A 26,996-nucleotide genomic window follows, 5' to 3' on the forward strand; every position below is an offset into this window, starting at 1 on the left:
CAGGGCGGGTAGGAAGATGATTGTACAAGGTCACTGACTGACAAATGTGTGAATAACTTGAACCTCATGATTCCCTTCATAATGAAAATGTGACATTCATTGGCCATGGCAGCTGTTAAGCATATTTCTGATACTGTTCTGCTTATTAATTAGATTATAAATGTTTACAAATGGAATTTTTCCTCTGACTGCTCTGCTTACACATCTGGAATTTGTTGTGTTCTGTTGTATTGTATTTGCTTAAGCCCATCGCTCTCTTGAAAAAGACTATGTTCGATTACACTTATTCATATTTTAGACAGTTTTGTTATCCTTTTAAGTTTGTACCAACATTATTTGCGGTTCTCTTACACCTGCTTATTTTAAACCAGTCCTCCTTGTAAAAGAGATATGCAACTGTCCGGGTTAAATAACGGCTATTAGTATTATCCAGTCTTGCCCTGCATTTACTCTAATCACATGTTTAAACTGCTCAGTTGAGGATATGACCATTATTTTATCTGGCCAGGTTGCTGAGCAGTAGAGCGAGCAACTTGGATTCAGAAGTTTGTGAATTGAAATTCTGGTTGGGGATTCACCCAGCCCATCATCATTCCAAGGTCGATACAATTATTACCACTTTGTGCGGGGGAAATAGAGTGGTTGTCACAGACTCACCTCTGCCATAGGAATGTGGCATTTACAACACCGGCTTGGGGCTGTAAATGGAAGTTCATTACCGCCTGAATAATATTTGAGCAGGAAATCGCTTTGACTATCGGCTTAATTATTTACTCCTCGAGTATCACTCGTCCTGTCTATGACCATGCACATTAAACCTACCCCCAGTATAACTAAACGCACGCAAGCATAACTCCATTAGACAGCTGTTAGCTCTTAATACGCAATTCACACATTTGTAATTGATTTCAATTAAAATTAGCAACGATGCAGACTCAACAGCTGACACCACACGGGTCACATTTCCCAACACGACACAAAGCCCTCATCCTGCACGGAAAACGATGACTCTGCAACTGGTGTTTCACGCCAATTTAAGTTCTTTCAGCTTAAGTTGATAATGGGCCATGCTCATTCCGTGTGCTACTTGTGCAGGAGTTTGAGGAGGACGGAACGTACCAGCTAACCTTGGCTGCGGAGAATGAGGCAGAACTGGTGGTGGCTCGCTCCGAGGAACAAACCTGCACGGTCACCATCGCCGTTTCCATCGGCCTCAAACCTGCAGAGCCCCAACAGTCAGTGACACCAATCCCCAGCACCTCCATAGCGTGAGACAGACATAACAGAAGGGCCAGTCTGCCGAACGTCATGTGCAAAGGTGTACGTAAAAGATTTTGGCATTAGCCACAATTACATGAAAGCCTGATGCGTACTTTATACTGTACTGTTGTAAATATTGAAGGTTGCGACTTCAAATCCCAGTTAGGGCTTGACTCAATCATCAATGCCTCCATGATCAATAAATGAGCATCACTTTGTAGCAAAGCAGCAGTGATTGTCCCCTGGATAAACTCACCCCCAACATGGACATTTTAAATGGTTTGAACTTTTGGCCATTGCTTGTTTTAGAAAAGCTATATTTAGTCAAAAGCATATATTTTTTATTTTACAGTTCAGAGGAATGATGTGCCAGTTAAAATGTTATGCTCTGTTATTATACAAGGTGACACGTTAGCTGTAATATTCACAATAACATGTGGGCTGGGCAGCCACTTGAACAGCCAATCTAAAAACACAGACCTTGTCTAAAACTAATATGTTTCGCTACGTTTTGATGTAAGACTGTGACAAGGGTTAATGTGTGTTCTGTGTGTGTAGGAAGAGCGTCATGCATGTCAGCATTGAGGAAAACGACGGTGGCCCATTTCCCAAATCCATCATCACCGTAAGTCAAGTGTGGCATGTGGGGGGCGAATACCCATGGCAGTATGCCCTCCCAAATTGCAGCACTGCCTGAAAGAGGACCGATTATATAATAGCAAAGTTTCAGGCAAAAATGTCCCTTCTTCAGATTGCAAACCACCATTGCCAATGCTGTATACTTTTTTCGCATCTTCAGAGCAGCGTTGTTGAATGCGTTTGTTGTTTTTTGTTTGTTATTTTCGCTTGTGCTCCATTGCCAACGCGGTATTGCACAAAAAACGGGTTATCATCCCAAATATTAGTCAAGAGCTGAAATGAAAGAGAAAGATAGGACAGGGCACGGACAAATGAACACAAGCATGCAAGTTACATTGCTGACGAAGATGGTGATTTATGAACTCCCATCACAGTCAATTGGTTCGTTAAACACCGTGCACTTAAGAACGTATGTAACCAAACTGAGGAACCGTCCTCAGCTTTCTTTGTGCCAACACTACTGCATTGCATTTTTCTTCTCCAGAAATGAGGAAAAAACATACCTTACACGACATGCACTTTATGATATATAATATAAAAAATAGTATTTCTATTATCTAGCTCAATTACCATCCTATTTACCCGAGAGATGGGTTTTAACATCAGAATAACACATGGCAATGTTATTCTTTGTTTTTTTTCGGTAAAGTCACGTATAAAGATAAAATAATAAATTAAATAATTGCATACATGTATGCTATTATTTAATTTATTTAATTTATTAATTCCTGCAGTCACGAAAGCTCCAAAATTAAGATTGAACATGCCAATGTGGCTGTTACATTATGTTATATGAGGGAGGGGGTATGTAAATTTAATTCATCGTGTGTTTCCGCACATGCGCATGAATACAAAGAGCAACCGGAATATAGGTGCCCTATTAGGGTGATGTGCATATTTATTTGAAATGAAATAAAAAGGTAAATGTGGAGTCCTTCAATGTCCGATGCTGTCGAAAGGGGCTCCACTACAGGCAGGTCTCTAGAGACCCCCCATCCCTGCGTAGAGGGTATGAGGCCTACTCTTCCACCTCCGTCCAGACGTTTTCGAAGAGGTGGAAGTACATTACTCATCTTGCGAATGCGGGCAAGTGGGTGTATGAGTGAGTGAGCGATTGGGCACGTGGCCGAGTGGGTCAGTGGGCCCGTGGTAAAGATGGCAAGTGGATCAGTGGGCCAGTGGGCCCGTGGCCAAGTGGGTCAGTGGGCCCGTGGTTAAGTGGGCCAGTGGGTCAGTGGGCTAGTGGTCAAGTGGGCCAGTGGTCACGTGGCCGAGTGGGTCAGTGGGCCAGTGGGTCAGTGGGCCAGTGGGCCCGTGTTTAAGTGACCGAGTGGGTTAGTGGGTCGGTGGGCTAGTGGTCAAGTGGGTCCGTGGTCAAGTGGGCCAGTGGTCACGTGGCCGAGTGGGCCAGTGGTCATGTGGCCGAGTGGGTCAGTGGGCCAGTGGGCCGGTGGGCCCGTGTTTAAGTGACCGAGTGGGTTAGTGGGTCGGTGGGCTAGTGGTCAAGTGGGCCAGTGGTCACGTGGCCGAGTGGGTCAGTGGGCCAGTGGGTCAGTGGGCCAGTGGGCCCGTGTTTAAGTGACCGAGTGGGTTAGTGGGTTAGTGGGTCGGTGGGTCAGTGGTCAAGTAGGCCAGTGGTCACGTGGCCGAGTGGGCCAGTGGTCACGTGGCCGAGTGGGCCAGTGGGCCCGTGTTTAAGTGACCGAGTGGGTTAGTGGGTCGGTGGGCCTGTGGTAAAGTGGGCGAGTGGGATTTCTTTCGCCACTGGGCAGGTGCCTGGAGAGGAGCACGAGCTGTTATTCTCGTTGACGGGCACTGGGGCCGATGCACCACCCGAAGGTCTCTTTGTGGTGGAGGAACTCACCGGGGAAATCAGTGTCACTGGCTCCATTGATCGTGAAGAACACCCCACATTTGAGGTGCGTATCGACGGAAATGACCAATAGAATATCACACACACACATCTATACGTGATAAATATCCCTCATTTAGCCTTACAGGACTGTAGGGACATGTGCTTTTAGCATGAGCAGGAACGTCCTATTGGCTAGTGTAATGTGCTAAAATCCTGGCAACCTTGGTTTGATTCCTGGCCATGCTGCACGATTAGGGATTAATTTTACGTCAAGTTGCCCTGAGCTTCTATTAGGTAGATTCAGCCTTAAACGATTACCTGGCATGGTGTGCAAACATAAATACTCAGCAGAAAATGACAGCTCGGCTTTGTTAGCCGCACCTCATGTTCTGCCGTTGACGTAAATAGGTGCTCGCTAACAGCACTTGACCCAGAGAAGCACACACCCACACACGTATTACATACCATTTTCTGGCTACTGGCATCAAGAGTTAAATCTCACTGGGATCAACCTGCTCTGACACCATTGCCTTTTACTTTCTCCGTGGTTGTCTTGTGTATGGAATGTGGAAAATACCGTACTGGCTCAGGGCTGGCAATGGAGATGAGCATCTCCCCAAAACTGTACAGATATAATAAACCGGGTGTACTTACACTCCGCAGTTAGTGAAGAATTTCTGTACTTTCGCAACCACGGAGAGACTTTTGACTCTATACGTATGCAAGATGTTATTGGCAACTGTGTCGCATTTGTGTTTTCTTTGCTAAGCTTTAAGGTGAAAATTAACGTCCCTACATCATTTTATCGAGCAGCCCAGGAAAATTACAGCACAGAACTACTTTAGCGCTGACTACCACCTATTTCTGATTTCTGAAATAGAAATAGGTGGTACTCCATTGTCTCCAAACAGTGGTTTACCACGTGCCAGTCATCCAAGAAAAATATGTTATTATTAAGTAAAATCATATGAATAATTATATATATGTAACCAAATTATTAATCAAACGAAGTAGTTTATATATTAGTCATATTCATACATGACCGAGGTGTAATCGAGCATTTCGATTTTCAACAATTGTCGTGCTCGCTTGTCTGTCACACGTGGGCACACTTGCAACGTGAGCGCTCTCTTCGTGGGCCGCTTTCTCCAGATTGTCTGCAGCCGATTCAAGGGCGACAACACCCTCTGGGGAGAAGCAGTCACGGTCATAATCACAGTCATCGACAAGAACGACAATAGCCCAGAGATTTCGGAGACCACTTTCAGAGTGGAGCTCTCGGAAGCGGCCACCGCTGGTAATTAAATCGAGAGCACTTTACATGCCAATTATATAACCAGCAGTGGTACCCATGACATTTCATATAATTGGAGAAAGTTCATGGCAAGACATTAAATGTAAAATAAGTGCGGTATGGTTTAAACACTCTGATATGTATGTCTGTCTTATTTTTTAAATATATATTTAGGAAGGATATTTGTGGAAAGAAATCACAACAGATTTTTTTTTTACCTATTGGTTGAAGGTTGTCTCAAAACTCTACAATATAATAATACTTATACTGTACTAATATTTAGCTTGCATGGTATTTCTTATATGTATGGGTCTTCACCACGTGCATATTGCTCTGTCAGCATATTCGGGAAACTTTAAAAATATTATTATTACCAACGCACCATATTGTAATCGGGTCAAAGTGTAAACCGCACGCGGTAAACATTCAACTTTACCATTATTTTAATCACAACAATTACTGGACACCCATCCGATTAAATACAGGACAACGGAAAATTGCATGATGCAAGTCGCACAAGCGTATTGAGCATTAATTATCCACCTCCGATGATTCTCCTAGGCACACCTGTGGTGACGGTGTCCGCCTCGGACAAAGATGACCCGGAGACACCCAACGCCCAGATACGATACAAGCTTCTCACCGAGACGTCCACGTTCGCCTTGGAGGAGAACTCTGGGGAGATCACCGTCGGCCAGTCGGCCCTCGATCGAGAGGTTGGCTCCCTGTGGCGCGGTGCGATATGCGTAGCCCGTGAGCCGTAAGCAATTGAGTTTAGATATTTATGAGACATTACTTTTGTTCGCTTTGGGGCCGTCCATAAATGACGTCATGCACCTGGGGGGGGGGGGGCGTCAGACATTTGTGACGATGTGTGACGAGGGGGGGGGGGGTCAAAAATCGTCCAAAATCGCGTGACGTCATTTATGGACTGCCCCTTTGCGAAAATGTACAAATACGAAGGTTTTCATGAAAAAAGGTTTATTTGTTTAAGTATATTTTATGAATACGTGGCTTTTCATCAAAGGTGTTTCCACTTCTCTTCCTCATAGCTCAGTGTAAAGGTGCAGCCCTTGCAATCTCTATCTTCACGCCACTGCTGGCAGAAGGCCCTTCACTAGAGGGAGCTGCAGAGAACCCCTCTAGAGTAATTTGACCTGCTCTTGCACGCTGGCCAAATGTGTCGGAGGAGGTGGGAGTCGCCACACTTTACACCACCACACAAGACCTGCCAACCAACTAACTGGTGCACTAACCATTTATATGACTGGGTGAACAGATGTGGGATGGAATTTAGGAACTTGCCCCATTATTATTAATACACACACCACAGGAGGTGTATTTAGAGCAACATGCTCTTGCCTAGATGCAGTAAAATAAGAGCATTCACTTTGTCCAAACAATTAAGTTGCAGAAATTCGTTACGTTTAAAGGTGGTGATTACAATTTAAAAATATAAACCGATTTTGACTGAACTTTGTGCAAAGACAATAACGTCTGGTAACTCAGCAGCTTTTGTGAGAACTGCGTTATGTGTTTAGTTTGTTGTCCTTCCCCCGCACCTCGGAGTAGCATGCTTGGTTACGTACGATGCGGCAGAAGTTCAACGTACATACGTTGCAACCTTCTGGATTGCAAATCCAGCGAGCTAATAATTACACAACAGCAGCATAGTTAATCCATTGACGTGTGTTAAGCTACAATTCCTTACATTGATTACGTGAATATTAAATTACGGTGACAATTTAAGAACTATGTTGTGCTTCTGCGTGTGTTTTGCAGGACACAGCTGAATACACTCTGGAAGTTGAGGCGAGAGACTGTAATGGGCACAGTGATGGATTATTCACCCAGGCAACTGTGCACATCACCATTACAGACGTCAATGACAACGCGCCCACTTTTACACGGGAAGAAGTGAGTGTTTATGCAGTTATTGGTCTCACTCCAAAATAAATCTGGCACTGCAGAGGTGTCATTTCGTTACTTCTTGCCACTTACGGGTGTGAATGCAGTCACCTAGTAGTTAGAGCACTGCAGTATGAACCGGGGAACCTGAATTCGATTTCAGACCACAGCTAACATCAGTAGTGAGTGATACATACACCAGTCCTGAGTGCTTCCTTCACCAACTCGCATTGACTGATGTGGTGAATTTCGATTTAAAGCTTTCGTGACTGCAGGGATTCATCTTCTTGGTTCTTTCGGTAAAGTCACGTAGAAGGGAAGTAATAAAATAATAAAAATAAAACATAATAAAACAATTCTCACGACGTTTCGGCCACAACGCAAGCAGCCGTCCTCAGGCGAAGAATGAGAACATTATCAAGCTAGGAGCTTATGTAGGTGTAGCGAGGAGGAGCGCCTTAACAAAAGAATGTGCATATGAAGAGGAATTTAGCATACCAATGGGCAATGAGTAGGAGGTGGGCGGAGGGGTTTCAAAGTCCCATTATGCCCATGCATTATGCAGGATCAACAGCACCACGGGGGGGCGCAAGGAACAGCGTTAATAAAGGAAAGGAATGTTAATGATATGTAGCTGCATTTACCCAACAACCACGTAGAAAACCAAAGTAAAAACTACATAAAAAACTAAAATATAAACTGATACTTACTATACTCTACAATAAGCTGAGTTACTAACAACAAATAATAACTTACAATTCTACGTCGTAAGAAGTATATAATATACTTCCATCTAAACTTTATTCTCTTAGCATATACAGTACTATATACTGCCATAGATAAACCCAACATTAAATTATATACTGTATTGCTGTAAACCACCCTATACGTTATACATTTTAATATAACACTATGTATTATTCAACTCACCCTAATGTGTATCGAAATGGTTTATTACGTCCTTCCAATGATTGCTAAGCCTGAATCCATCTTCTCGGTTAAAATTGTCTCTGTGTTTGTATATGTGGATCGCCTCATGAACGAATCTCTCATGATAGCCAGATGGCTTGCAGAGAACCTCCGTCCTGGAGAAGTCAATGTCATGTGAGCCCACTGAGTTGTAACAGTGGTCTGCCACGGCTGAGGTGTTTGTCCTACCGTGTTTTAGATCAGCTTTATGTTCACGAATGCGGTCTGAGACGTGTCGTTTGGTTTCCCCAATGTAACTGCTACCACAGAGGCAACTTAGTTTGTAGATGCCAGGGTACTGTATGTCTGGAATCACATCTTTTACAGACGGTACCAGATCACGGATTTTATGTACTGTGTTGAATCGGACCTGGATCTTGTGTTTAATCAGGATTTTGGCGATCTTTTTTGTGACCCCAGCAATGTAGGGTAAGGTGATGGTCTTGAAAGGCTCCTCAACAGGATCTTTCTTGATGGTTGGAGTGATGGCTTTGCGGATTGTGTAGTCGGAGTAACCATTAGCCTTAAGAGCTTGGCGTACGTGTTTGAGTTCACTGGAAATGTGTTCATGGTCGGAGATGCATTGGGCTCTATGATATAGAGTCTTGATGAGGGAATTCTTCTGGGATGGATGGTGGTGGGAATCCGGTTTTAGATAAGCATCCGTGTGGGTGGCTTTCCTGTAGACAGAGTGGCTCATTGAACCATCAGGTCTCCTTTTGATTAGGACATCCAAAAAGGGTAGCTTGCCATCATTTTCGACTTCCATGGTGAATTTGATGGCTGGGTGTATGGAATTGATGTGGTCGAGAAATTGGTTTAGAGCAGGCCGGCCATGTGGCCAGATGACAAAAGTGTCGTCTACGTACCTCTTCCATAAGGTCGGGCGTAGAGTGGCAGTCTGGATGGCGTCCGTCTCAAATTTCTCCATGAAGATGTTGGCTACAACCGGAGATAGGGGGGAGCCCATTGGGGTGCCCTCAATTTGCTTGTAGAAGGTTCCATTCCTGCTGCTGTAACTTCTTCCAATGCGAAACGAATTCTGTCTAGAACTAGCTTAGCTCTTATCTCAGAGAAAATCAGACTTACGCGCACCGAACTAGATCAGTTATACAAGACACTCTACAAATCACACTTATCTTTGAGTGCAACAATGTCCACATCGGATTGGGAACACGTGGAAAAAATGACTGCCTCTTCAGCTGCCGCTATGTCGACTAAATGTAAGGACAACTTGATTTCCAAATTCAACCGCCTCTCAAACAAGAAACCGGACCCACACATTGAAAAGCTAGATGTTAACAAAGTCATAATTAATCGCAGTAACAGTCCGATTTCTGAAGGTTTGAAATCCGTTTTAGCTAAAGGACTAAACTTTGCAGTCACACCTAGACACATACCAGTTAATGATATAATTGCTCGAGTAGATGTAGCTCTCAAGGGCTTGAGTCACATCGCTGCAGACGTAGCAAGATCTGAAATCTCTGTAACCCTCAAAAACGCTAAGATGCCAGCTAGCAACATCAGCAAAGATGAGCGTTTTGAATTAGCTCAATTAAAAAAGAGGGATGACATTGTCATCCTCTCAGCCGACAAAGGCAATGCCACTGTCATCATGGACAAAATAGAATACAACAACAAAATTCAAGAACTACTCAACGATGGCAGCTATACAAAAATAAAAAGAGACCCCACCAACAGCCTCGTCTCCAAAACCAACAACATCATTTCTGCTTCAACCGCATTAATTGATCAGACCAAACAGTTCTCGTTGAAACCTTCTGCAGCTAGGCCACCAAGATTGTACGGCTTGCCAAAGATACATAAAGAAGATACACCTCTTCGTCCCATTGTCTCTACTATCAACTCCCCCACTTACAAACTGGCTCGTTTTTTGTCCGAAATCCTACGGCCTTTCACTGGAAAAACCACCTCTGCAGTACTAAACTCTACTGACCTGGTATCGACAATCAAGGGGATTGCCCTGTCCCCAGACGACCTGCTTGTCAGTTTTGATGTGGTTTCCTTGTTCACCAAGGTGCCTGTGCCTGACACCATCGCAATCATTGAAGACTTGGTTCATCAAGGACTAAATGCTGGGGTACCCCCCCTGGTGAGACACTGCTTAACCAATACATACTTCACCTGGAATGGAACCTTCTACAAGCAAATTGAGGGCACCCCAATGGGCTCCCCCCTATCTCCGGTTGTAGCCAACATCTTCATGGAGAAATTTGAGACGGACGCCATCCAGACTGCCACTCTACGCCCGACCTTATGGAAGAGGTACGTAGACGACACTTTTGTCATCTGGCCACATGGCCGGCCTGCTCTAGACCAATTTCTCGACCACATCAATTCCATACACCCAGCCATCAAATTCACCATGGAAGTCGAAAATGATGGCAAGCTACCCTTTTTGGATGTCCTAATCAAAAGGAGACCTGATGGTTCAATGAGCCACTCTGTCTACAGGAAAGCCACCCACACGGATGCTTATCTAAAACCGGATTCCCACCACCATCCATCCCAGAAGAATTCCCTCATCAAGACTCTATATCATAGAGCCCAATGCATCTCCGACCATGAACACATTTCCAGTGAACTCAAACACGTACGCCAAGCTCTTAAGGCTAATGGTTACTCCGACTACACAATCCGCAAAGCCATCACTCCAACCATCAAGAAAGATCCTGTTGAGGAGCCTTTCAAGACCATCACCTTACCCTACATTGCTGGGGTCACAAAAAAAAAAAGATCTCCAAAATCCTGATTAAACACAAGATCCAGGTCCGATTCAACACAGTACATAAAATCCGTGATCTGGTACCGTCTGTAAAAGATGTGATTCCAGACATACAGTACCCTGGCGTCTACAAACTAAGTTGCCTCTGTGGTAGCAGTTACATTGGGGAAACCAAACGACACGTCTCAGACCGCATTCGTGAACATAAAGCTGATCTAAAACACGGTAGGACAAACACCTCAGCTGTGGCAGACCACTGTTACAACTCAGTGGGCTCACATGACGTTGACTTCTCCAGGACGGAGGTTCTCTGCAAGCCATCTGGCTATCATGAGAGATTCGTTCATGAGGCGATCCACATATACAAACACAGAGACAATTTTAACCGATAAGATGGATTCAGGCTTAGCAATCATTGGAAGGACGTAATAAACCATTTCGATACACATTAGGGTGAGTTGAATAATACATAGTGTTATATTAAAATGTATAACGTATAGGGTGGTTTACAGCAATACAGTATATAATTTAATGTTGGGTTTATCTATGGCAGTATATAGTACTGTATATGCTAAGAGAATAAAGTTTAGATGGAAGTATATTATATACTTCTTACGACGTAGAATTGTAAGTTATTATTTGTTGTTAGTAACTCAGCTTATTGTAGAGTATAGTAAGTATCAGTTTATATTTTAGTTTTTTATGTAGTTTTTACTTTGGTTTTCTACGTGGTTGTTGGGTAAATGCAGCTACATATCATTAACATTCCTTTCCTTTATTAACGCTGTTCCTTGCGCCCCCCCGTGGTGCTGTTGATCCTGCATAATGCATGGGCATAATGGGACTTTGAAACCCCTCCGCCCACCTCCTACTCATTGCCCATTGGTATGCTAAATTCCTCTTCATATGCACATTCTTTTGTTAAGGCGCTCCTCCTCGCTACACCTACATAAGCTCCTAGCTTGATAATGTTCTCATTCTTCGCCTGAGGACGGCTGCTTGCGTTGTGGCCGAAACGTCGTGAGAATTGTTTTATTATGTTTTATTTTTATTATTTTATTACTTCCCTTCTACGTGACTTTACCGAAAGAACCAAGAAGATGATGTGGTGAAGTACGGTCAAATGACCCATGTGGCTGATAGGATGGAGGTCTTCCTCCAACAGTGGATCGGGCAAGGGCTGTACGTGATCAATTAACGTGTTACTTCTACTGCTTACACCTCACCACCATCTTTCTTATTATTAACACTTTTACTCTGAATATAAAGTCTATGGGCAAAAAATGTTACTTTTTGTACCACCTCCAAGGAAGCCGCAATTTGATTGGCACAAATTTAATACATAACGTCATAACCTAGTCATTTGAAATGCTTTTCACATTATTGATATATTTGTTTTTGCTGGAGGAAGAAATACTGTAACTGCCAGTTTTTTTTACGTGGCCCATGGATGATGTAAATAGGGATCAAGACAATGGCTCTGTATAGAAAAGAGAATCGCGTTTCATCTGTACTCAAACAGCACTCAACAGTGAGTTTTAAATTACTTGCCTTACATTCTCCTGATATATATATATTTATTATCAGGTTGTTAATACAGCCTTGCAGTTAGTGGCTATAAATATCTTAAGATGGTGGAAGTGCTGACCTCTACTGTGTGTGGACAAGAGGTCACTGGAATCCATCTCAGAGGTAACTCTGCAATATCTGCTTCAATGGGCTGTTCTCTAACACGAAGGGTTGGACTGCTCTGCAAGAGATCCTAAGTCTTTGTCTTGTGATATGGTGTTGATCGCGTTTTTGGGATATAATTTAGTGGGAAATGATAACAGAAAATGTTTTAAAATGCAAAAATATGTTACTATGGGTTCTCTACAAAGCTTTTGTCTCATCGCAACTCATCTCCACCTCAACCTGTAAAAAATTATGTTTACTCCAGATCAAAGTCACTGTTAACAAGGGCAGCAGAGGCATCACCATCGCCACCATCGCAGTGGAAGACAGAGATGAGAAGCTCACGGAAAACTGGCGCGCCATCTACAAAATCAGTGGCAACACGGAGGATATATTTTCCATTTCCACCGATACCAACACCAACGAAGGAGTCTTAAGACTTGCCAAGGTCAGTCTGTATAATTCAGAAATATCTAGGCTGTGCTATGGCAATGTCATAATAAATTATATTTCGTGAGATGTTCTCAAGTACAAACAAGATTTTGAATTATAAACAAATATTATTACGTAAATTATATATGGGTAATATTTCTAACCTGTGCATGTGTTTAGTATTTGTACATATGTGGGTGTACATTTTATGCTTAATGCGAACATGCTACATTATATATTGAATGATTGTTCACTCAAACTATGTGAATTACATCTTAAAAATCCAATAGGCAATCCGACTGAGGAATGCAAATCGAAGGTGAACTCAAACCAAAATGTGGAGACAAATGCCAACATTACTCTTATAAACAGAGGACATTGGACATTTGCATGTGCAGGCAGGAGGCAGAGTTGTGCCTGGTAGACTAAAAGACTGGGCAATTTCAGAAAACCGTCAAAACACTCTACATTCATCATTGTTTCCACTCTGAGATTATCTTCTTTCACGTTTAAATATATGCACCTGCATGTCCTTCATGCATGCCAGTTGTGGTGTCTTTGTGCCAGGGAATTATCACGCACAATAGAGCACATAAATGAATTGAAGATATATACTGAGATAACCTTTTGCCAACCAGGCAATTTTCAGTGTGTACACTGGAAAAAAATTATAATGGGGAAAAAAGGGTTGCACGCTTGGCATTTACCGTCAGCAAATGTACATGAATAGGGAGTTGTGCATAAAAACAAATTACAGCATGCGTTCTAAGAAGTCGCAATCATGAATTATATGGATTGAAACGTGAGCTAGTAAAAAAAATACAAAAATCCGAGAAGAACGAGCAAACTATAGCATTTTATGAAGCCACCAGTTTCTATTTCCACTCAACAAATATATGGAGTTACCACATTCGGAATATGCTGCCTGAATTTAAGACTATTTTGCAAAGCAGAACATGCGGCGAGTTGACCGCGAAGGCAATTTTCATGTCCTTGAGCGTTCGATTTCCACCATTTAATGTGGGCACTATCAATATTAGGCATCTGCTTTAGAGTAGATTTTTGAGACTGTATACACGTGAGAGGGAGTCCACACGACAAATAGGAGCGATGCAGTCACGAAAGCTTTAAATCAAAATTTAGGAGCGATGTTATTCACGTATTCACACCACGTACACCACGATACATGCACATGACTCGAGCACCCCCCCCCCCACCCCATGTACCTTCTCTCTCTCCAAATTCTCAGGAACTTTCCAGAAGTTCCTCGAAACTGCTCCTTCTTTCCCTGCCAAATATCCCCCATTCTGGTTCCCTACAATCCCCCGTCGCCCCTTTTTCTCTGATTGGTTAGCCACCGCCTTTCTCTATTCAGTCATCTTGGCTGTGGTCCCGTTATCCCCCAACTACCCTCTGCGTGTGCCGGTACAACCCTCACAACATGTAGACCCCAAAATGGTTCAAATTTGTGAGACCCCTTCGAAAAATACATATTTCGAGGTGATGTAAGAAAATAAGGTAGAATCCAAGAGGGAGAATCCCAAGAGGCGGAGGAAGAAACCCAAGAAGCCGAGGCAAAGACATATTTTTAGTTGTCACGCCGCTGGCAAGGGCGAGTCTATTTGTGGAGAATAGGGGGGGGGGCGGGGTGGTTTGTTAATGCGTTAACGTATCAGCAAAAGGAGGCTAATGTAAACCGATTATTGACCACCCCCATAGCGAATGAAATAGTCGCGTTCCTAGCTGACGTTTCTGGAAAAAAAAAACGCGTGACTAAATCTCACGACGTGTACACAAATCACGTGGTTGTAAGTTTACATGAATTTTAACTAATGATAAATACAAGAAATTTGATTTTAAAAACACACACACACCAGAGGTGTTTGAAGAGCTTACCGATTGAGGCCTCTTGAGCAGTGGTGTAGTTATGCAGACGAAGAGGCAGGAAAACCTGTCTCTCCATCTGATGATGAAGCTGAAGCCACAGGAATGTTTGACCAGCAGAAGCTGCCTCTCTTGTGGGGGTCATAGAGGGAATCGTATCCAGCTCAACAAACAGACATTTATAACAAAATAAATTTCAAATCTATAGACCCAGCAATTGTTATCAAAACGGAACAAACTCGCAATTTATTAATTGTGTAATTTTCAAAATTTGACCATGCCAAGTAGTTTACACCAAACTTTGACAGAAAATTAACCTGATCATTTTTTTTTAAGTTCTCATGTAAGTGTTTTCATATTTAACATGAAAGACAAATATATTAACAATAATATGTTTATTAAATTTTCTGCCATGACTCTAAAATTATAAATGGTAAAGGTGCAGCCCCGCAATTCCTTTCTCACGCCCACTGCTGACGAACTGTAAAGAATGTGTACTTGAAAAGCTGCGTTGATTTTTTATGTTTTGCAGGAGATATACACTGACATGGAGCTGCAGGTGTTGGTGGAGAATGAGGTGCCCTTGGTGGCAGGGGTGGAGGAGACTAGCGTGGCAGGGAGGACATGTCGAGTGTTTGTCTCCATGCTGGGTGAAGTTGGGAGGATCCAGTTCGTGCCCCCAGTTACCAAGGTGCACATTCAGGAGACCGTCCTGGCTGGGCAAATAATCGCTGTGCTGTCAGCACAGGACATGGAGAACAACTCAAACGAGAATATGAGGTATTTTTTTTCAGCATTAACTTTTCACATGAGTGTAATACTAATTGCTTACATATATAGGGTCATTCATGTAAATTCAATTTTTTAAATGCTGTAGAATTTTACAACGCACAGTTTTTAGCACGGAGACATGGGAAACCACAGACAAGTGGGGAGACAGAGAGAACTGGTGAAAACTAATTGCCCGAGCTCTGTAATCCTATCGTGATATGTGTTGCTGTCTCACCAAGCAAGGCGAGTTAAAAATGAAACAAAACATTCAGATGATACATCATGGAACCTCCTTTGCCAGTACGCCATTGGCGTCCTCTGGTCGAACACCGTTTGAGACTAGGCTCGAAAGAAAGCTGTCTCTGGTGTGGACCAATCAGTTTAAAGACAATGCATATATTATATTCTTGGTTCTTTCGGTAAAGTCACGTAGAAGGGAAATAATAAAATAAAATGTGTTTTTATTTTATTTATTTTATTATTTCCCTTCTACGTGACTTTACCGAAAGAACCAAGAATATGAATCCCTGCAGTCACCAAAGCTTTAAATAAAAATGCATATGTTATCAGAGTATTTTTTTGTTTGCATTCTGACCACAAGTAAAAGGTTTCATTTTGATGTTTTAACATCTTAACACCTGTTTTGTTGCCAACAAACAGGACCCTGCGGGGTGGGCTGGTAGGAACGAATAACCAAAGAATATAAACATAATGTATTATTACACTTGTTTAGCCAGGAAAGCCTCACTGAGTCTAAAGGTTTTTGTAGGGTCCTGCCAAGTGTTTGCAGTAGGGGGCGATGTTGCTACACCTAATCGGACGATACGAAGGGAGAGTTTGAGGCCTAGTTCTAGGCTTTAGGCCTAGCTGTAGGCTTTAGGCCGCTGTGAGTTAATTTTTAATTTAAATGTTTTAATTATTAATGTAAAAGCTTTAAATTAAAATGTTTCTATTTAAAAACATAAGGGAATGTAACATTGTTAAACATTAACTCCCTTTCACACACGCGGGGGTACGATACGAAGGGAGAGTTTGAGGCCTAGTTCTAGGCCTTAGGCCTAGCTGTAGGCTTGAGGCCGCTGTGAGTTAATTTTTAATTTAAATGTTTTAATTAAAAAGCTATCTCAGGGAACTATAAGGGAATGTTACACTTGTTTAGCCAGGAAAGCGTCACTGAGTCTAAAGGTTTTTGTAGGGTCCTGCCAAGTGTTTGCAGTAGGGGGCGATGTTGCTACACGGACGGACGGACGGACGATATAATCGATTGTAGGCTGGTTCACTTCGTTCCTACCAGTAAAAGGGGAACCCCTATTCTCATTCAGATGATAATTCCCAAACAATTGTAAAAATAATAATAATTATTAGCCTAGTTTTTATTCTCGGGCTAACATTTTATTTTTCACAAGCAGTGAACTTCTCTTTGTAGAGTGTTAAGCCACACTTTATGGTGTTGAATCAGGAAAGATTATTAAAGCGATTATATGTATACTCTTTGGTTCTTTCGGTAAGTAACGTAGGTAGAAATAAAACAAAATAAATCACGACGTTTCAATAGCAATACAAGCCATCGTCTTCAGGTGAAAAGGACATAGCTTTCACTTGAGATGATGTCGGTATAATGCTCGGAATATGAAAATATCCCAAAAAATATAAAAAGACAGTTAATACTATTCCCATATCAGAATAATCAGTCAGCATGACTCGTTCAATTAATTTCCCCAACATTATAAATGAAGTAAGAAAATAAATTATTAAGTGTAGCAGATGTAATGGGCTCAGGCAAGTCAACAATAAGTGCACAGCATGAACAATGTAAACATTATTGTTGTACTTACCTTAGTCAAGTCAAGCTCTAAGGGCTTTGTCAGCAGATTGGCATTGACAAATTGACTCACTCTTCCATGTGTAATAAACCTTCTCGAGACGGCTTCCGGAATCAGTCCTTTTATTTTCCAACTTCCACAGTTACACACACACACTCCCCGTTGCTGACAGACAACGGAAAGCGGGCAGACTCCCAGCTAAGTCCCCACCGCGCACGTGGCACCCGGAGCCCCGTACGCGCGTGACCCCTGCTCTTTTCGTTCCCAGGTCTGCTCCCGACTCCTCTGTCTCTCCTCTTAATCCCTGGGTCACGTGGTACCCCTAAGCCAATCCTCCGTAGTCAGCGTTCACCGTTCCAGATGGTTCCCCGTCAATCCCGGGACCACGCCTCTGATCCGGCTTCCCATTAGCTGAGGCCCCGATCGGCCAGGCCAATCACCCCTGCTAACATGCCGTGATCACGCCGAGGCCATGCTCCCTCATTCACCCCTTATTGGCTACAAAGCGGGACCGGCAAGCCAATCCCCACGTGAGCCCTACATGGCTCTTATTACATCACCCCCCCCACCGGTGAAAAAAATCAGCCATCTCGGCTGGGAAAAGGGTGATCAACCAATTCCGTAAAACATCTTATTAGGGCACCAAGGTGCATTTAACAATAAAGGGTGAAACGGCGTCCCCGCGCCGAACAATACTTAAAACAGAATCACCCATGAAAAACCCGACATACATTAGGGCGCCCCTGCAGCGCGGTAACAACAGGGAAGGGACAGCTAGACAATCAAACGCTAACGAAACGGGAGAGATTTCGATCGCATACGCGACGCGGGACCCTCTCCGCTTCCAGCGCATGGTCGCTTTGCCGCCAGATCGACAGGAGGTGGTAGGCTTGAAGAAGAAGGTTGTTGGTTCTCGGTCATGTCCAGGGCAGGCCCCGTCGGAGGGGGGGGCAGCGGGGGCTTCCTCAGCCCTCAGAACCTGTTCATCTGTAGGAGGCACAACACAGTCCCCCTTGGGATTAACGGGCGTGGCAATCGGCGTAATCGGCACAGCAGATCCCGACAGGTCAGCTAGTGGGGATGAGGGATCGACACGCGTACTAACATAGGGTTTAAGTCGCGACGAATGAACGTACCACCGACGTTTCCCGTACTGGACGCGGACACTCTGTGAGTTTCGAATGTCCACCAACGTCACGGGCCCCCGCCACGGCCTGTGCAGTTTAGGGGATGTGCCCACCGGCATCTGCGGGCAGTGGAGCCATGCCAGGTCTCCCACTGACCAGGGCATGTGAGTACGCAATCGACGCGCATACCGTTCGTTCCTTGCCTGCGCACGGGCCGTCGCACACCTGGCAGCCTCTCGCGCCTCCGTAACTCGTTCAAGCGAGTCCCGCACATGATCAGGCAAGGAGCGGGACGGTTGTTTACTCGGCGTACCCAGTTGCACATCAATGGGTGGGACGTTCTCACGGCCATACATAAAAAAAAACCGGTGAGTATCCCGTGGACGCGTGTGGAACCATGCGGTATGCCGCTAAGACGCCCAGTATGTGCAAGTCCCAATCGGTTTGCTTTTCACTCACCGTGTGACAAAGCATAGCCGAGAGGGTACGGTTGAATCGTTCCACCATACCATCCGTTTGCGGATGGTATGGGGAAGTGCGGATCTTCTTTGTGCCCAGCGCTTCGCAAACCTCCTTGAGCAATTTGGAGGAGAAGTTCCGCCCTTGATCTGTGAGCAGCCTCTCAGGTGCCCCCTTATCCATGACATACCCGTTCAAGAAAGCGTCGGTGATGGACGCAGCCGTCTGGTCGGCCAGAGGCCAGGCCATCGGCCATCGAGAACAATATTCCACCCCGACCAGAAGGTATTTATTGCCCCTAGCCGACGGGGGGAACGGGCCCAGAATGTCCAGAGCAACTAATTCGTTGATGCGGGACACCTCAATGGAACGTAACGGCGGTACATACTGGTTCCGAGGCGGTTTCCTCGTCGCACAATCATGGCATGAGCGGACAAAGTCATTGACGTCTGCCGTCATGCCGGGCCAGAAAAAATCATTTTGCATCGCGGCCAAAGTCTTCTGCACGCCGAGGTGCATCAACTTATCAGCGTGCAAAGCGCGAAGCAGGTCGTAGCGAAGGGAAGTAGGCACGACCAAACGTGGTCGGTTAGGCAACCCGTCGGTGCACATTAATAGTCCCGACTTGCCTCGGAACATCCACCACTTCCATCCCGCCAATTGAGCTTTTTGTTTCCCTATCAATTTCCGCAGCGGAGCCAGCGAGGTATCAGCCTCCTGCTCGCGTAACCAGACCGAGTGCGGCAGCCGTAGGGTATCATCGGTGTCCACCGACACCTTCTGGTCGTCCTCGTTTGCTATCGCCCCCATAACTGGGCAGGGCGAGGTGAGCGGCGCCGCGCAGCAGTGCGTGCCCGTCAGGCAAGTGCACGGAGGAACGGGTGGCAGCCTTGAGAGCGCGTCAGCGTTCGCGTGACGGGCCCCCTTACGGTACGTAATATGGAAGGAAAATTCCTGTAACGATTCCAACTACCGAGCCAATTGGCCTGACGGTTGGTCCATACAGGTACGGCCGGTACAGTCGAACAAAATGCACAATCGCCAAAAGTTCCCGCCTCGTCATGCAATATCGCGTTTCCGCAGGGGACAGAACCCTGCTGCCGTACGCCACCACTCGCTCAACCCCGTCCTTACGTTGCAACAAAACGGGCCCGATGCCGATATCACTAACATCCGTGTCAAGGATGAACGGCTGTGAAAAATCCGGGTAATCGAGCGTAGGCGCCGTGGTGAGGTGATCCAGAAGCGATCGAAAAGAACTTTCTTCCTCTGGTCCCCATTTAAACCTTTGATTTTTGCCCGTTAGAACATGTAATGGTTTCGCCGACGTCGCAAAGTTCTTAACGAAGCGGCGATAATAGGAAGCGAATCCAATAAACCGCCGAACATCACCCACGGAAGTGGGTGTGGGCCACTCTCGGACACATTTGGTTTTCAGAGGGTCAGTGGACACGCCATCCGAACTGACGATATGACCCAAGTAACGGACGGAGTGTTGCAAAAGGTGACATTTTCTAGGTTTAAACTTCAGGTCAGCCGCCCGCATTCTTTGGAAAACCGTCTCTAGGCGTTGGAGGTGTTCCTCGAACGTGCGGCTAAAAACGATGATATCGTCCAGATATATGAGGCACGTTTTCCACTGTAATCCAGCCAAAACCAATTCCATGAGCCGTTGAAGCGTCGCCGGAGCCGCATTCAAGCCCATAGGCAACCGATTAAATTCAAAGAGACCTTGCGGCGTGCGGAATGCCGTCTTGGCTTTTGACTCGTCATCGAGGGGAAGCTGCCAAAAGCCCGAGGACAGATCGAGGGTGGAAAATAATTTAGCACCCGATAAAGCATCCAATGAGTCATCCATCCTCGGTAAAGGGTACGCGTCCGCCACCGAAATTTTGTTTAACCGGCGGAAATCAACGCAAAATCTTGTCCCACCATCTTTTTTCTTAACCAGAACGACGGGCGCGCCCCAAGGGCTGTTGGACGGCGAAATAATATCCGCCGCCAACAATTCGTCTACTGCGCCGCGCACATGTTCTCTTTCCGCTGGGCTCATGCGATGCGGGTGCATACAGATGGGAGGTGTCGCACCGGTGTCAATATGGTGTGACAAAAGTGACGTGCAACCGAGGTCTAAGTCATTTTTGCTGAAAACATCAGCGTACCGCAGCAATAATGAATGCAGAGCATTTCTTTGCTCGTTTGACAAGGAAGAATTTTCCCCGCACAAATCTGCGATCCACCGTTCCTGCATATGATCGCGTGGAGGCCCACCAGTGGGCATCCGGGCGCGCGGCTTTTCGTCAAAAGAGGCGAAATCGGTAGTGGCGTGAGCCAACACCGATCCCTCCGGAACAACAACGCGATCAGGCCCCCCATTCAACACCTGTATGAAAGGTGCCTGACCTGGCCGCACGATCGTTTGTGCCGCCGCCAAGGAAAAAGATTTAGCTACCAAATTTGACGGGGATAATAGCACGCCCCTCGCACCCTTTTTAACTTGAAGGGGTTTTCGGTAACGCAGCGGAATGAGCATTTGCGCGCCCGACGTGACCTCAACCGTAGCAGCGACCACGGCAATAACTGCGTTACCTGGAGGCGCACTGGCCAGCAGGGAAGGCAGGAACGACATCCTACGACCCCCCGGCATTTCCAAACAATCCTGGTCGACCCGTATTTTCAGCGGCATCCGGCGCAAGAAATCAGTACCAAGCAAGCATGGGACAGCTAGCGAGCGAGAGATCAACACGGGTCCTGCAGCGGTAATATTCCCGATAGCGATACTCACATTGACCTGACCGCAGATACCCATGCTACCCCCATTTGCGGCTACACACGCATCATTAACCTGGCGTATCTGCGACGTGGGAATGGACAACAGATGAAAGATAACATCCGAAATGATGGTGGCAGATGCGCCAGTGTCCACCAAAATACGAACGTCGACGCCCTCGATGATACCCCGTACCGTCGATGAGCCCGACGCCGCAGCCACAACCCTACGAGCCAATTTCTTCCACTGTGTAGCAGAGCGTGGAAATGATGCAGAAGAAGGAAAATTATCATTAGGAGTGTAAGAATGAGTGTGAGTGGATGAATGAGGTGACACGACCTGCCGGGTGTCCGATTTGTGCCGACTCGCCCGAGGTTGTTGCAGCTCCGCGCCAGGTGGAGGAGATGGAGGTCCCCTCGGCGGAAGAGGCGACAGCAGAGGTCGGCAGCGGCAGTCGCGGGCGAAATGGCCTCGTCGGCCGCACTTGAAACACGTGGCCGTTGTCGGCCAGCGGTCGGATGACCCGGCCCTCGCACGTGGACGGCCTGCGTAGTCACCACGCTGGTCGCGCAGCCGCCGTCCCGGAATCCCGTGCGGAACAGCAGCAGCCAGCACGTCGTCGTCGCCGGAGTCGTCGGAGCAGTGGACAACCCGTCGTGGAGACCACCCCAAGGGCGGCCCGTCGATTTCGGGTTTCCCCGTCCACGCCGCCATCTGATCCCAGTGCTTGATGTTGAACTTAGTGTCCAGGCAGCGCGCCACCCATCGCGATGTAAGCGGTTCGTGGCCGCATACCGGTAGCGAAATGTTGAGCTCCTGAGACAGCTCCAGCATACGGGAAAGGATGAGAGGATCCAAATGATCGGCCGTCGCGTCGGGATAAGCAGCCATGGCCAGCGCCATCAACGCCCCCCGATAAGCCAAAGGCGACTCCTCCGATCCTTGGCGACGCGACATAAATTTTCTCGTGGCTGACGTCGGCGGGTCGTAAAATTCCGCCATCTCTGCGAACGCATATCGCAGCGTCTTCTTCTTGGACGCAGGGATGGAGCGGAAGACCCCCAGAGAAACATCATCAAGCAGTGTAGGTAGCGCTCCCAGCGCCTCCGCCTCCGTCCAATGCACGGATCTAAAGGCCGACTCGAAGCGCCACGTAAAAGCACTCCAATCGCCCCCGGCGACAAATTCTTTAATCTGTGGAAGGCGATGTCCGCGGTGGCAGGCGTGCGCCGCGGGCGTCTCCGACTTCGGATCCCGTGCTCCACCCGTCGCAGGCAAAATGGCGTCCGGCGGCCGCGTGGCGGCAGGCGCGCCCAAAATGGCGCCCAACGGCTCCGGTGCTGCCGCCCCGCCCAAAACGTCGGCCTCTTCCCGTGTGGCAGGAGCAATGGCGGACGCCGATTCGTGTGTAGGACCTCTATCCGCGGCGTCAAGCTGATCCGCTATCTGGCGACCCACGGCTGGTGAGGACGCCACCGCGGTCACCAGACTCAGCAGAATGGCGCGTAACGACTCGATCTGCTCCGCCATCAGCCGCCATACGTCCTTCGTCCCTGAGGTGGTCGTATCTTCTCCCAGTCGACGCTGAGAGGCGTCGAGGAGAGCATTAGCAGCCGGCGGCAGAGGAGCTGTAGCCCCCAACAGATCATCTTCGTCCGTCTCGGCCTCTTCCTCTGATGGAGGCTCGGGCGGGTTCTTCTTTCTGAGGTGCTTGGACATCTTGACGATCGTCCAAACAGTCGCAGAAGAGCTTCTGACACCAATGTAATAAACCTTCTCGAGACGGCTTCCGGAATCAGTCCTTTTATTTTCCAACTTCCACAGTTACACACACACACTCCCCGTTGCTGACAGACAACGGAAAGCGGGCCAGACTCCCAGCTAAGTCCCCACCACGCACGTGGCACCCGGAGCCCCATACGCGCGTGACCCCTGCTCTTTTCGTTCCCAGGTCTGCTCCCGACTCCTCTGTCTCTCCTCCTCTTAATCCCTGGGTCACGTGGTACCCCTAAGCCAATCCTCCGTATTACACATGCAAGATAAATAATGCCACTTTAGTGTTCTGGTATGATTGGTGCTTGAAGGTTTGGCTGGTGATATAATGTCCAGCTTGTTCCACAATGTGCCGTGTGGCTTACATAGTCATGGGTTGTCTGTTAAGCGCCTTTGTAATGGCTTGTCATGTGACGACAACTGTTCTTATCATTATTTGCAACAACCATGCAGCAAAAGCTGTATATAATTGGTCGAAAAATGCAAAGAAAAAATTAACTTCAAAGACAGACGAAGATGATTGAGTGTTGATTTCAAGCTTTCGTGACTGCAGGAATCCATACTCTTTGGTTATCTTGGTAAAGTCACGTAGGTATAAAATAAATCACGACGTTTCGGGCGCAACACAAGCGTCCATCATCAGGTGGGAAAGCATGGTCGGCTGCTGAGGCAGACTGTTTACAGTCTCTAAGGGCTTTGCCAGCAGATTGGCAGTCTGCCTCAGCAGCAGACCATGCTTTTTCCACCTCATGATGAACGCTTGTGTTGCGTCCAAAACGTCGTGATTTATTTTATTTTATACCTACGTGACTTTACCGAAAGAACCAAAGAGTACGCAGATGATTGAGTCTGGAATGTAATCCTTTTTCGGGATAAACCTCCATCATTGTCATGTATGAAAATGTCAACATGTCTAAACTACATACTGGATTGTCATAATTTACATATTAGACCATACTTAATTAATCAACATACAAATGATGATCATGGGTCGGGCAGCCGTGAGGAGAAAAACAAATCTCCAAAAAAATATTCAACGCTAGAGCAAATTGACGGCATCGTCGTATAAAAATTTCATCTACCGTACGCAGCAATCATTTCTTTAAAGTGGCATTTCGAAAGCCGTTTTCCGTGGGGGAACATGATATTCCTAAATGCAAGAACGCACATGAATATTTCTATGACCTTGCCGACTGCTGTCGCGTTCAGGTACGCCATCCACGAGGATGAGGCCAATTTACTGGACATTGATGCAGCCACAGGGAAGCTTTCTGTGAGGGCTGACTTCAAGATGGACTCTCCGTTCTTACAAACCGACAAGTACACAGCGCTGATCACTGCCACTCTGGAAGGTAACGTCGGTTTCTGTAAGATCCACAAAAGGTGGATCTTACAGACCATCAAAAGCATGCAGTCGTTTGAAGATTTGTGTGTGTTCCTACAGAATTCGTACAGGTCAAGTGACAATCGTCATGTTTTGCCTCGGTTGTATATCTCCTGTTCATTGTCTCACCGTAGGAGTACAAATACGAATGGAATATTCGTTTATCAAGAACAGCCTCACAGAGGGCCATGCAATGTTACTGGTATTGGCTAAACATCCCAATGCTCAGTTTTAGTTTATTTTGAATGCTGAAACATTTGCTGCAAATTACTAAATTCAGGTTACACATAGCAACAACTCCCCATCCTGTGAAAAATGTTTTCCGGGACCCAGTGAAGCTTACATGGGTAAACTCGCATTATAATAACAATATAACCCTGTGTTCATGAAGCTCGCTGTTTTATGTTGGCATGTTTGAATTACGTAGACAAAATCCAAACATTAGAGTCAGAATCTTGATATAGACTGCAGGAGGAATCCGATTAGCTATGAAGCTCTTTTTCACAGTGTTTCAGTATGGGCGGGTCAGCTAGTTACAACAGCAAACAATACAACGACCCTGATTTAATTTATTTTATTTTATACCTACGTGACTTTACTGAAAGAACCAAAAAGTATGGATCCCTGCAGTCACGAAAACTTCAAATGTAGATTAACAATACAACTAATAGTTTTGGTTAATATGATGAATTTCCCACCACTTCCAGGTCACTCCTCTCATCTGTTTGCTTAAACAAAACATCTCAGATGTTAACTTCCTCGCCTGGTATGCAGGAGGTTGTGAGTTCTATCTCGACCCTGATGCCTGTATATTTGGAGTTTGTATGTTCTCCCTGTGGTCGCGTGGAGTTTTCTCCTATTCTTCTGGTTTTTCGCCTCCACATTTAGAATCAATATGCATTGAGAGTATTTGGCTGCTATATATTTCCACGTGATAAGACACTTTGTTGAGCTATCATTTGTGGCCAGGTCGCTTCTGTTAAAAAGCTATATATCTCAGTGAGCCTTATCTGGTAGATTGAAAAGTTGTTAAAATAGCAATAGTTTAAATTATGTTGAATAACATTGGTCTGGAAAGCCAATAAGTCTGTGGACTATAACATGCTTTTATTTACATGTGGGGACAGAACAGAGTTCTGCTTATATATTTATTACTCACAATGCTCCACAGAGCTACACAATGAGTGTTATGTGTACAAAGGCTCGGATAATGGGAAGAAGAACCATCGTGGGGGTAACATAATTTTGCGTCCACTGATTCGGAGGCATGGATAATCGGAAGAGTGGGTAACCAGTGTGCAGATAAGAGGACCTTCACGTACGTAAGTTCACGATGACCTCCGTATACAGGAGAGGAGTTTGGCACGGCCACCGGAACGGTGCTGATCGTGGTGCGAGACTCACACTCGGAAGACTCGGACTCAGACTCGGGGCAGCGCCCGATCTTGTTGCACACGACTGCGTGCGTTCGCGATGAGAACTCGTCCGTGTCGATTGACATCGCCGCCACCGATGCACAAGGGGCGATTGTGGGGTCACCACCGTTCGAGTTCTTCGTTGACAGCCAGGACCAGGGCTGGGTGATCACGCAGATGGACGGTAAATGTTAACACGTAAAAGAGCGACTTTATTTCTTGTATGTATGTTGAACCTCTTTCACAACTTGCATAGCTAACCGTGCTAATCGGAAGTGCGGTGGAAAGCCAACAAACTAAACACAAAGAGCATTCTAAAGATATTGGTTTTCATTCTAGATAAAAAAATGCATAACTCCAGTGGTTTCCTAATATCGAAAGGAAGAGCATTCCAGATGGCTGCAGAAGCGCACGTGAAAACGCGCAATGCAGTGACCGTCTTTGTTCGATAGCTGGCCAAAAGCCGCTGCTGCGAGGATGACCGGAGTTTGCGCGACGGTTTATGCTCCTAGACGAGATCAACAAAGCATTGTCGTTCAATTGTGGCAAACTCTGTGGGTGTGTGTAATGAATGCGACCTTATAACGTAAATAACAAACAAGCATTCTCTGCAAAGACGTGTGGCCAGCGTAGAAGAGTCGGCCATGATTAACCCTCATTCAGGTCTCTCTCCCGATCTCCCTCTTGGGTGAGGCCCTTCCGCCAGCAGTGGTGCGAGCGAGCGAGCAATCGCAGGGCTTCATCTTTACCTTTCACTCAAGCAAGCTGTGCTCACTTCTATAATGAACATATCTAATTTCTGACTGTTTTTAG

The 26,996-nt window shown here is 45.9% G+C and overlaps 1 protein-coding gene across 1 annotated transcript; it reads left to right on the top strand.

Annotated features, from left to right (window-relative positions):
• The first annotated feature begins 1,004 nt into the window (after nt 1–1,004).
• LOC144728504 (cadherin-13-like) lies at nt 1,005–26,384 on the top strand. The gene is made up of 11 exons (XM_078607993.1): nt 1,005–1,019; nt 1,096–1,235; nt 1,819–1,885; nt 3,672–3,818; nt 4,907–5,051; nt 5,610–5,764; nt 6,831–6,965; nt 12,611–12,793; nt 15,194–15,441; nt 24,594–24,736; nt 26,119–26,384. The coding sequence occupies exons 1-11, from the start codon at nt 1,005–1,007 to the stop codon at nt 26,376–26,378; spliced, it is 1,638 nt and encodes a 545-aa protein (XP_078464119.1). The 3' UTR covers nt 26,379–26,384.
• Nucleotides 26,385–26,996: the final 612 nt, after the last annotated feature.

This window comes from Lampetra planeri, chromosome 29, assembly GCF_965212315.1.
Source record: "Lampetra planeri chromosome 29, kcLamPlan1.2.h2, whole genome shotgun sequence".
In the NCBI taxonomy this organism is placed as follows: Eukaryota; Metazoa; Chordata; class Hyperoartia; order Petromyzontiformes; family Petromyzontidae; genus Lampetra; species Lampetra planeri.